The sequence below is a fragment of the Petaurus breviceps genome, unplaced genomic scaffold, assembly GCF_028583685.1.
Source record: "Petaurus breviceps papuanus isolate PSGF00001 unplaced genomic scaffold, PetGlider_PUasm1.0 90625, whole genome shotgun sequence".
Classification (NCBI taxonomy): domain Eukaryota; kingdom Metazoa; phylum Chordata; class Mammalia; order Diprotodontia; family Petauridae; genus Petaurus; species Petaurus breviceps.
In genome coordinates this window covers 7,193,609-7,206,905 of record NW_027187289.1, presented here as the reverse complement: position 1 = coordinate 7,206,905, position 13,297 = coordinate 7,193,609, and the positions used below count along the sequence as shown (strand labels likewise).

At 33.8% G+C, this 13,297-nt stretch overlaps 1 protein-coding gene across 5 annotated transcripts in view; it reads right to left on the bottom strand.

The window, feature by feature from the left end:
• Positions 1-597: 597 nt before the first annotated feature.
• The window catches only part of TPP2 (tripeptidyl peptidase 2), a 96,312-nt gene continuing 83,612 nt past the window's right edge, over positions 598-13,297 (bottom strand). For 4 of the 5 annotated variants that reach the window (XM_069064209.1, XM_069064210.1, XM_069064213.1 and 1 more), the window contains 3 exons: positions 11,191-11,401; positions 5,758-5,877; positions 598-1,510 (listed from right to left, as the gene is read on the bottom strand). In XM_069064209.1, coding sequence (XP_068920310.1) covers positions 1,421-1,510; positions 5,758-5,877; positions 11,191-11,401 — 421 coding nt within the window. In that variant the 3' untranslated portion in view covers positions 598-1,420. Of the gene's footprint in view, positions 1,511-5,757; positions 5,878-11,190; positions 11,402-13,297 lie in introns of those variants that run through there. The other variant, XM_069064212.1, reaches the window with a different exon arrangement.

The following is a 13,297-nucleotide window of genomic DNA, read 5'->3' as shown; positions in this document are numbered from 1 at the left end:
TTCTCATGGGGTCCTGCTTGAAATAATGGGATCCAAGGAAAGACACTAAGAACTATAATGTTGGGGGTAGAGGGTATTCCTAGTCTATCTCCAAGGTTCTTTGTTTCGAGAGCTCAGGTATTCAGAATACTAAATCAATGACCTGTCTACTTATTAAAAAGTCATGCTTGTAATAAAAGGATTGTGTGGGTGAATACTGAATGTACTTTACCATTAACTTGTGTTTTGATGGCACAGAGAAAGAAAATAACACGTTTAATTAACTGAATAGTACAACTAGAATGTAAAATATATGAAAATATGAATATAATATTACAGATTTAGAGTTAGAAAGGAACTTGGAATGTGATTTATTCAGACCCTCTCATTTTACGTATAAGAAAACAGGACACTCAGAAAGATTATGCAATTTATCCATGGGAGCACAGTTGATAAGTGGCACAGACAGGATTTCGATAATTTTAAACATACAAAGAACATTTCAAACATAAAACACTGCACTAATGAAATTTTTCCATAGGATTTAATGTATATTTCTTGTTAAGTGCTACCAGCTTTTCAAAATTTTATTTATGAAAAATGAAGACCAACTTGAAGTAGCTTCAATATTCACTTTTATTAATTATAAAAAATTTCCTTAAGGTATCAGAGTGCATATGGTGTACTTTGATCTTCAATTTTGCACATTTATTCTCAAGTGTTTTACATTATTTCAACTTTAATAAACATACCATATGTATAGCTTTACAATACCTGATAAAGAATTAGCTATCTGGCACTTATACTTGTATCAGTTCATCCTGATACTCTGATTTTCACGTAGATATTTTAAAAAATGATTTTCCTGAAATAAGACCAAGATGAAGATTTATAGGAGGAGCTATGATCCAACAAATGACACATACTAGTTGTGACAGTTTTTCATTTGAATCCTTAATTAAAATGTAAACGTTTGCCAACAACAAAAAAATGAAATGAGGTTCCATTACTTTAGTCTAATAAATAATTTTAGCTACACCTAATGTAGCTTATTTTTAAGGCCTTCATACAATTGAAAAAAATTAAAGTCAAGCATTTCAAAACCCTGTCCATTTATAAAATAAAAATAGAAATTTTCCAGGTTTGCAGATCAAAATAACAGTTAAAAACCTAATATGCATGCAATAAGCTGCAACCCAACTGAAAATCCTTGGTGCTGGCAGTAAAGACACATCCCATTGCCAGCAATGTGATGCACTAAGAAAACTTCTTGATGTCAGGGGTCTGAGTTTACATGTATTAAGCCACACACCAGTGAATTCTCTGATAAATACACATCATTTTAATAGTGGATGAACATGCATCAGGATAAAAATGTCACAAATTTGTTGTGTAGCTCACTATAAAACATTTTTTAAAATTTTAAGTCTTAGTTGATATTTCAGAATACACAATAATCAGGAGGATACATGATGGGGAGCCAGTTTTCAGTAAAAGACGCACAATGGGTCCATCCAAGTAATTTCATCAACTAAAATGAAACATATGAATATATTGTTAACATAGAAAAAGAGATGAGTTTGAGCCACCTCATTCTCAATAAATTCTGCATTAAATATTTTACAGTGAGAAAGAATCCACAATACAGAAAATGGTATTTATATTAGCAGACTAAAGTAAGACAAAATAATTTTTTAATTATAGTTTAAAACACTTTTGATCTTTTAGGTTCCTGACTAAAGTCACAGTCCATCATTTCAGGTAGGCTGAATCTGCTTCTTAGGTGGCAACATAATATCAAAGCAGGGCTGAGATAAAGTAAAGGAATTTGAACTAAGATATTGTAATGGGAATGTAAATTTAAAGATCTTTCCTGCCAATAGGCTATAGTGCACCAGGAGCCTTAAGTAGGAGGCTAGTTTTTCAGTAGATACTTTTTGATTGGCCAGTGGGTCCAAAAGGTTGTTACATTCTCTGAGCCAGAAGGCTATATAAGCCCTGATGTGAGGCTTTGTTTTGGGAGCTCACTTTGAGAAGTGTTCTGTGATTTGATCTGGATTATGGGAAGCCTTTGTTGAGAGCCCGCCTTGGCTTTGAAAATCCCAGATGTTGTTTGGTATGGATGTAATGGTTGGACAGTTTGGAAAACTGTCTACTTGATCTGTTTCTCTGTCTTGATAATTCTGTCTGTATACTTTGAAGTTCAGGGTGCTGAGCTCTTTCCCCTGAACTAGGTAAATGATACATATTTGACTGATTAAAGTAAGCTTGTTAACCCATTTTGAGTTGCTTTCCTTTATCAAAGCAGATCCAAGAACCTGTGTTGGCAGACACCCTGAGGACGTTTGGGGTGCTTGCTGCTACAGATATCCAGAACAAGACTGGCCAATCCTAACTGTGGTTAAACTTTAGTAAGTTAAAGCAAGAAAAAGAGACTCAATCATTTCTATTCTTTTCTGTATCCTCTCCCCTGACTTCCCTCTTTGGAAGAGGCAGCAAGCATGGATTATTTTTTTCCTTGTTTCAAAGTAAAAGTTTCTTTTGGGAAATTTTTTAGCCTTGTCTCAGATGAACTATAAAAGAATTTTTCAAAACTTTGGTAAAGATTAATCAATGAGGTTAAGCATGATACAGCAGTTGGACTAGGCTAATTCTAGAACCGAAGGAGAGTGATGGAAGCTGTGGTAATGTGTTATCTAATCATGAAGATGAGTTCATTTCTTTCTTCCTTTCTCTCTCTTTCTTTCCCTCTCCTATTATTCTGGCCATTCTCTAATAATAGCAAGCTAAAATGTGAAGTTTTGCTATACTAAACCTATAAAAATAGGGAATTCATCTAATACATGCGTATCTAGAGCTGGTAATCTCCAGAATATGTAGTACTTTACTGGTTTATCTCTTATTTTCTCTCTGGTTGACATAGTTATCCCTTTATACTCTTATTCTGGTTTATATAGCTATCTCTTCTATATGACATCACTTTTCTATGCTCTCAACAAACTGGTTCGGTGTCCAATTTCTATTCTGCTTTCCTATTTTTTCCTTAGCTCCTTTTCTATTTACAGGAAAAAAGTCAGAGATCAACAAAAAGATAAAAATTTCAAACAATTGAGTACTTATTAGCAATTAATGAAGAAGTACTGAATCTCTAATAGACATTTCTGAACATAAGTGGTTAAAGAATATGAACCAACAATTCTCAAAAGAATTCCAGAGTATTTGCAAACACAAAAAGAATGCTCCATTCTCTTACTAATAAGAGAAATGCAAATCAAAATGAATTGGAGGCTTCACCTCACATCCTACAAACTGACAAGGATGATAAAAAATGTCAATCATCAATGCTGGAGAGTGATGCATTGCTGGTCGAGCTGTGACATGTGTGACAAAAGGGACATCCATTCTGGAAGGCAATTTGGAATTATGAAATAAAGTGACTAAAATGTTCATACCTCTGAACCAAAGGTTCTACTACTGGGCTTATACTCTCAAGAAAGCAAATGATAAGAAGAAAATTCCATATACAATAAAAAATTTTATAGGAGCACTTTTTGTGGCAGCAAAGAATTGGAAATAAAAGAGAGGCACATCTATTGGGGAAGAGCTAAACAAATTGTGGTATGTGAATGCAATAAAATATTGCTGTACTGTAACAAATACATGTGATGAATACAGAGAAGCACACAAAGACCTACATGAAAATAAATCGAAAGAATGGACACAATCAAAATCAAAGGTGAAATTAACAAAATAATAAAGATCTCAAATGAAGAGACAGGAAAACACATCTCTAACCCACCCTTTTGTGGAGAAGACAGGTTCAAACATTCAAAATCTTTTTAAATTTTCTTTTTATTTATTTTTGCTTTTTGGAGGGGGATTAGATAGGGCAATTGGGGTTAAGTGACTTGCCAAAGGTCTATGGCTAGTTTTGTGCTAAGTGTCTGAGGCAGGATTTGAACTCAGGTCCTCCTCACTACAGGGTTCGGTACTCTCTTCACTGCACCAGCTAGCTGCTCCAAAACTTTTCGATTTTCAATGTGCTAATTTTTTCCCCAATTTTCCCTTTTTTTTTTTCTTTTAAAAAAATATTACTTGTTACACAGAATGTTGCTCTGGGAGGGGAACAATAATAGGAATAACTATGATGATGTAAAAACAGAACACATCAATTTAAAAAACTATTAAAAAAATAAGTACCTAATATAACTTATAAGGACAAGATGATGAACATATAGCAACTATCCTTCACCATAACTTGCCCCAAGAATCCTTTGTTAGATTAGGGAATAGTATGGATCATTAGTTTAACTAAGTATGGAATATTAAAGGCATTTCCTTTATGTTCTTATTGATAAGAAGACACCTACTTCCAAAGGGGCAGATATTGCCTAAATTTATTCTGCACTTAAAATCAGTCGTCTAAATTTCTGTCATTATACCTTAACATATAAAAAGGCATGATTTTTATGTAAAGATATGATTACTAATCATATTTAGACAATATCTTTAGTGAATTCTTCAGCACACTGAAATGCATGTTAACATAAAATCTTTTGTATCAAGGATTACTATATAGTTCTTAAAGTGAGGGGAGAGTAATCGCTTTATAAAGAGATGTAATCTCTCATTTTCTTTTTTTTTTTTTCAGGCCTTCCATAGGATCTACCTCTAATTATATAGTTAGTGGAAATTTTATTTTATCTAACTTTTCAAGATACATCTGCCTATATATATATATATGTAACATAGAACTTTAAAAACTCCAGACTGTCCCTTCATCATATTATGCTTGATTGAAATTTCCCTGCACTGACCATTCACATTATTTGTGAACATGGATTCTTACACATATACCCAAAGAATTAAAATGAAACTTAAATCCTCTCTGTATCAATATATTTACCATACTCCCATATTCAATTACCAATATGCTCAGAAAACTATTTTACTTATCTGTGTAAAAAAACCTCACCATCATGCCAGTGTTTTCTATTAAAGAACCACATATGAATCCTTAAAGTTTAAACATTTTTTCAGTTAATACCAATTAAAAAAAATTTACCACATTTTGACTGAAAAAAATTTTTTTTTCTTTTTTTTTTTTGGAAGTGGGAGGACAGACCAATTGGGGTTAAGTGACTTGCCCAAGATTACATGGCTAGTAAGTGTTAAGTATCTGAGGCCACATTTGAAGTCAGGTCCTCCTGACTCCAGGGCCGGTGCTCTATTCACTATGCCATGCAGCAGCCCTCAGGTATTTTATTTCTAATAAATAAACAGAACATTAGTCCCTATGCTAAAAATTACAAATAAAGTCAATACCTTTCCTATAACAAAGTGAGACTAAACAGATTTCCTTGGAAAGTGATTTTTAAAAGGCCTTTTTAAATTTGAAAAAAATTATCTTATGATTTACAATGAACTTCATTTTTTTTTTTTTGCCTTTTTGGAGGGTAGTTGTGGTTAAGTATCTTGCCCAAGGTTACACGGCTAGTTTTTTTGTGTGGGTGTTAAGTGTCTGAGGTCAGAACTGAACTCGGGTCCTCCTGACTCCGGGGCCAGTGCTTTACTCACTGTGCCACCTAGCTGCCCCTTAGAACTTCATTTTTATATACCACCACATTTTACTTGTAATATAACCATTTTATGACAAGTTGCGTAAATATAGTGAAACAGTTTTAATTCATAGAAAATAATCATTATTTCAACAAAGATTTTAGCTATCTTTTCTAATGATCACATACTAATGACAGACTATTTTTTGTGATTACTTACTTGGATACAATTTTTCCAATTTTCTTTAGTTGGCTTTTCTTCCACAAGTCTGGTTGCAAATTTGAGGCCTCTCCCATACATTTTATTTACCAATGCATGTTTATATGCAAAGGTCAAAACCTACAATATGTAAGCAGACACAATTTAAATTAAAGTTTAAACATTTGTTTAAAGGTTTATTTTAATAACTGCATTATAATAATATACAATACATTACATATTAATATAAATATAACAAATATAATATTAGAAATTACTGTATGATATAGCTGGTGCATTTAATTTTTTTTAGAATTCCTAACTTCAAAAGGAAAAATCATAACATGCATATTAAATTACACATTAGAATATTTTATTAAAAGGAAAGTACATATCATCTACCTACCTATCTACCTATATTTTTTGAGATTCTGTCTCTGTATCTTTTCCCTGCTAGAAATGCAAAAGATATTCACAGGCCATTACTGATTAGCATGGGAATCTTGATCTCCATTTCCAACCTGGGTTGGTTCACCCTTCCTGAGGCAAATTGGTGGCCCCTCTACTCCTGATGGAACACCATAATGGTTCCAGATATGGTGAAGATATTCAACTGCCCTAGCCCTCTCCAGCTCTAGCAATCTACCTGCCTCAGAGTTGGTGGTAGCAAAGATTACAGGAATATACCACCATATTCACTGAAAAGATTCTTCTTGAGAGCAACCTTTACTACAAGCCTATGAATTAATGATCTAAAAAAAAATTAGTATTTACAATAAAAGCACCTCACATCTAATTTTCAATATTTAAATATTTCAAATTGACCTCATAGTTTAAAAGGACAGAAATAGCAAATCATAACTCATTAGGTGGCATCTATAAATAACTATAAAAAACAAGATAATTAAATTGCTGAAGGGCCACATATATATGGATACATATTACATAATATAAATATATGTAGATACATATAGTGGGAACAGTAGTGTGAAAATTAATATCAAGTTATAGATAGAACGTTTGATGTAAAAGTATTAAGACTCTAAGATCCATTTATGAATGATCAGCTACAGAGTGGGCAGGGAACTAAACTGTCATGAATTTGAATGAAATATCAATGCATTTATAGACTATATTTAAGTGTAATGAGGTTCTCTCATGCTACCTTACAGTTCCCTACAGTACACATGGGTTGAGGGAAAGGGTAATAATATCTTAACACTCAATCAGATATATACTTTATTCAAAGACCAGGTAAATCCCCAGAAATAAAACATTTAATTAAACCACAATATATTCAATAAAACCATCCATAACACTGCATAAGTCAATGGAAAATAATTTTCTTCATTTTAGAATCCTCTGCCAATGAGAAAAAAGGGAATAAATTTCTGGTGAAGCTGGGTAAAATCACACTCCAAACACATGGAGAGAGGACTACTTTGAGATACTGCTGAAACAGTTCTCTATGTAGCTCCTTGTGTCTTGAGGGGTCATTTGATTAGGATATTCCTCTCTCACAGGTGGTGGTGGTCTCCTGTATGTCAACCCTTCTTCGCTAGAAATCTTTTTGTCCTAGTATTTCCCTTAAATAACACATTTTGATGATTCTAATTCCACAATATCTCTTATTATATCTGCCTCCTTTTCTTCACTCACATGTCAACTACTGTTTAATTCAGTCCTTTATCAACTGTTTTCTAGATGACTGCTTTAATTTCCTGAGTTCAAAAATTTTGTCCTCTTTGCAATATACTTTAAACACATGCCAAAGTGATATTCCAAAAACTCAGATATGACTATATCACTCTATTCTTCAATAAAGTCCAAAAACTCCCTATTACTTTTAAGATCAAATATATAAATTCTTTTTTGGCATATAAAGGCCTTCCTAAATAAGCCTGCCTTTATTATAAATCATATTTTATATACGTATTATATTAATATACATATATGTACCTATTTTATGTATTATAAGTATTACACATTATATTTTTGTGTGAGTAGACTATGATCCAAACAAACTGGCCTTCTTACAAGTCATGTCTTACTTAATAAAAGTAACACGTGACCCTCTACTTTGGAATGTACTCCCTTCTTACCTCTACCTCTTAGTACCTCTATACTTCTTCAAGACTCAATTCAAACACCACTCTCTACTTTAGGAATTCCCTGCTTCTCACTAGCTGCTTAGAGCTTTCTTGCCAAAAATAGCTAGTATCAATTTTGTATGCACATACTGTCTCCCCTTACTAGAAAGATGTGTCTTACTTGCCAAATTCCTATTAAAGCTAAACAAAAAGGGTTTTTGAGAGAAACTGATTAACAGTGTATATGTAGTACTATTTCACTGAGAGGAATGCAACATAGGACCTAATCTTGCTTATGCTACTAAATCAGTGCACTGTCTTTGGAAAAAACACCATCTAACCTCTCTGTTTCCCAATTTATAAAATTAAGGCATTATAGTCTTTTCTAGCACTAAAATCCTATGACTACAGGAGAGATACTCACAAATCTCAACTTAGCATATATACCTGTTAATGCCTTCCCCCTAATCAGTCAACAAGCACTTATGAAATACTGTTAAGTGCTAGGGACACAAAGACAAAAGTATAAAACAGTACCTGCTGTCAACGAATTTATATGTTACTAGGGAGGTAACAATTACATAGAAAAGAAATTGTGTAAAGGCAGCACATATGGAATAATCCAATATAGTCAAATATGAGGAAGCTCGGGAGAAAGGAGTGTGTCTTTTCCCTCCTCAAATCTAGCTCCATCACTCCGCTGCCCAAGAAGCACCAGGGGCTCCCAACCGCCTCTAGGAGAAAATAGGCCTTAGACAATCTGAGTGACCATGGCTAAGCCACTCAACCTTTTCTAAACCTCAGCACTGCCCTATAAAGAATATCTATATTACTTATTTCACAAGGTTTTTGTGGAGAAAATACTTTATAAACCTAACAGATCTGAAGCAAAAATGGGTTCTTATAAATAGGTTTTAGCAATACTACAGAGACAAAACTCAGCAATCAAAAATATTCATACGGATGTCCAAAAAACCATTCCTTCCTTAATTCTCTGATTACTACTGAGCTATTTAACAATAATAAAGGGGGGGGGGGGATGAATGAATTGCAACTTCTGAGATCCATAATGCTAAACAAGTCAACATTCTTAAAACTATAAAAGTTAACGAAAATAATATGCTCAAGAAAATATTAATTAGGTCAGAAGAAAATAAAATTCTGCACTAAGAATTAAATTCTGTTCCCATTTTTTTATATTTATTCATTGACAGAGGCTGGCACTAGGTTACTGGTAACAGAGACACAGAGAACACACAGGCAACAAGGAACAAATGGTTTTATCTGCAAGAAATTAGAAAATATGTCTGCATGTTATGTTTTCTAGTAATGTCTTGATGTGAAAACTATAATTGCCTTTTTTAGATTTTTAAAATGAATATTTCTTTAGTTTAAGTAGTCAAATAATCCAGATCCTTAAGTATGACCATCAAAATACAAACAAAATAAAAACCTTTCATGGTGCTTTCATCAAGCATAATATATTGGAGAAAAAACAATTATTTCACTGTTCTACAATAAAGTCCTTCCCTAACCCTAATAGATTTAAATTGTTATAGTACAAAAGAGAAAAGGATGGGAGAAAAAAGTCACAAGGTGTTAAAACTTTCTAAATGGTAACCAGAGCTTTTGTGAATCCAAAACTCCAAAAAAAATTTTTCAACCAAATATGCAAAATTCTCCTCCAATGCTCCATTTGTTAAATGAGACCGCTAAAAAAAGTTCTACTAAAAATTTTGATTGCTTTTTAGACAATTTTAGTAACAAAATGATTTTTGTCAGTGTTGGTTGATCTGAATTAAGAAATTCAATTCTAGCATGCCTTTAAAACAAACACTGAAATACTATGGGAAGTAAATTGGAAGTTACAGATTAGGAAGTGTAAATAGATTCTAAGGTCTATCACGTATCTCAAAATTCATTCTACTATCTCCTAAGATGACTTATGCTGTATGAAAAAAATGCTCTAAATGACTACTGATCAGAGTAATGCAAATTACAGCAACTCTGAGGTACCATCTCATACCTATCAGAGTGGCTAATATGACAAAAAAAGGAAAACATGGGATGCCGGAAAATTGGGATACTAATGCACTATTTGGTGGAGCTGTGAACTGGTCCAACCATTCTGCACAGGAATTTGAATTATGCCCAAAAGGATTATAAAACTATGTATATGCATACAACTTTGATCTAGGAATACCACTGCTAGGTCTATAATCCCAAGACATCCAAAAAAGGGAAAAAGAACCTATTTGTACAAAAATATTTATAGCAGTTCTTTTCATGGTGGCTAAAAACTGGAAATCAAAGGAATGTGGGCCCATCAACTGGGGAATGTCTAAACAGCTGTGGTATATGACTGTAATGGAATATTATTCTGCTATAAGAAAGGACAATCAGGATGACTGCAGAAAAACTTGGACAGACTTACATGAACTGACGCATAGTGAAACGGACAGACCCAGGAATACACTGCACACAGTAAGAGCAATATTGTTTGATGAAGAACTGTGAATGACTCAGCTATTCTCGGCAATACAATGACTTAAGACAATCCCAAAGGACTAATTATGAAGCATACTATCTGGCTCCTGAGAAAGAACTGATATTGACTCAATACAGGCTGAAGCATGCTATTTTTCATTCTTTTATTCCCATCTTCTTGTACAAAATGACTAATATGGAAATGTTTTACGTAATTGCATACATATAATCTTTTGTGTTTGCTTACCATCTCAGGGAGGAAATAGGAGAGGGAGGAAAAAAGGGATAAAATTTGGAACTCAAAACTTTAAATAAAAATGTTTTAAACAACTGGAAAAAGAAAAAAAAGATGATATATGTTGGTGATGTTTAGAAGTTACACAATTAAAAACAAATGGGAACTTGAATCATCATTTTGATAGAAATGTAGCCATTTTTAAGGATGAAAATTCTTACATTTAATAATTTAAATTTTATAAAAGGGTAAAGCTCATTACAATAATTCCCAGAACTTTCTCTAGTTTCTGACCATACTGATATTTGCTTATGTTTTAAAAACTATAAATAATCTCAAAGTGTTTTTTAAGGTTAATTCAAGAATTTCTATCCCCACAACTGAAAGAGTGCCAGAAAACTTTTCTAAAGAGAAAGCAGAATCTTCTCAAGAGAAGGGGTTAAAGCCTACTTTTTAGGATTTTAGCACATAGCCCACTTTAGTATCTGGTGCTAGTTCAGCCATGAAGTACAGCAATGAAAGAATAACTGAACAGACAAGATAGACAGCAGTCGATTAGGAAAACAGGCTTTGGAACTCAGGCAGAGGTAATGAAGTACTCAACAATAAATAAAAACAAAATGTAAAATACTGAAAAACTACCTTAGTGTCAAAAAGGTCAGTCCATTTTGTGGTTTCCCAGAAAGTTTCTGTAAGGGAATCTAAACAGCTCTCTCGATCTTCCTCCTTTCCTTCTGTGTCACTTGATGAAACAGCCCCATCTTGAGCTTGCAACTGAAGAAGTTGATCAGCCAATGCACATCCTTTTCGACAAATAGCATCTACTAATGTAGATTTTTGTTTGTCCATGTCACTGCAAATCAGAGGGGAAAAAAAAATCTGACAGTGAAATTTCCAAAATGTTGCCTAAATCTAAAATGAAGCTAACGTATTTTCTGCAAGTCATAATTATTATTTTTTTAAAGCAATCAGGGTTAAGTAAGTTGCTCAAGGTTACACGGCCAGTTATTTCTGGGTGTGGTGCTAAGTATCTGAGCCCGGATTTGATCCCCAGGTCGTCCCGACACTAGAGCCGGTGCTCTTACTCGCTGAGCCACCTGGCTGCCCCTAAGCAATTGGGGTTAAGTAACTTGCTCAAGGTTACATGGCCAGGTGTTTCTGGGTGGGTGCTAAGTGTCTGAGCCCGGGATTCAATCCCCAGGTGATTCCAACACTGGAGCTGGTGCTCTTACTTTCTGTGCTACCTGGCCGCCCCTGCAAGTCATAATTATTAAGCACAAAATATAAGACTTTTGCTTTATTAAGTAAAAGTGAACTATTACATAGGGACTAATCCACCATTCCCTAGGAACTTACTGGGAAACTTTGGTAGTCCCACCTCATCACTAGCCTCTGCTCCTTTGATTAGAGGGTAGAAGCCGTGACACATCCTTATTTCTCACCTGGCTGCACTACGTTGAGACTCTTCTGACTTTTCTATCATGCCCCAACGTCAGGAAGCTCTTAGTTTTAGTTTAGTTTCTCTCTCCCTGTCCACCTTTTCTTACTTCATTAGATTGCAAGCTTGAGGGATAATCTTTCTTTTCCATATTTGTATCTCTAGCACGTAGCATAATGCCTGGCACAGTTGGCACTTAATAAATGCTTACTGGCTGACTACTACATATTATTTGAGTTAAGCTATCCTTACATTTGGGTGAGTAAGAGAAAACTCAAAAAGCAGACTCTGGAAAGAGACAGCTAAAATTAACTATCTAGTAAAAACATAGTTCTAGGCTTTTCTTATCTACACAATTTTTTTTTATCATGAATACATGAAAAAGACAAGGGCAGGGGAGAAGAACATTAAATGTCGTAATGATGCTATGTATTCTATGTAATCCTTTAAGACAATTCATTTAAATTAAATGATTTGTTTTCATGATCACACGGTAAAACCATAAAAAAGTTAACTGACTAATGAAATAAACCTAAATATAATCTAAAGCCCCAAATTCAAACTTCATTTCATTGTATTTACCTAGTAATTTATAATATTATCACAAGAAGAAAAGCTGGTATTTTTCAATAATTTTAATTATGGCACCACGTATGAGTTTTGGCACATGGTTGATTATTAAAATATAATTTCTAAGCACACAGAAAATTCATTTAATTGAAAAAGGTGCTGAAAAACATAACCAATATCCCTCTCCTCCCCTCCTTCTTCCCCAAATTATATTAAAGCCAAAGTGCAACAAAATCATCACAGAATCAGAGCTGGAAAGGACCTCACTCACGTCACTTAGTCCAATCAAGCTCATATTACAAATGAGGAAAATTAAGGTCCAGAGAGAATCAGTAACTTGCTCCATGTCACATAGTTAGGTAGTAGCCAGTATTCCTTTCACTGAGAACATAATTATCTATTATTTAAATCCAAATATTCAGTATTCCTTTTTATTTATCAGCCATGCTAAATCTTTAATTTGTTGAATTTTAGGTGCCACATTTCAAGAAGAATACTGACTAAATAGAGCACATCCAAGATGGCAGCTAAGATAATGAAAGGGGGGGAGACAGATGGTAGTGCTAGCCTTTATAGCAATCAATTAAAGGAACTGTCAATACCCAGCTTAGGGAAGAAAAAACTTTATCTCAGACAGGAGAACTTTATTCAAATATGTGAAAAACTGCTGAATGAAAACAGAATTAAGATTGTTCTACTTGGTCCTAGAGAAGCAATAGGTAGGGATGTTGAAAGGAAGCA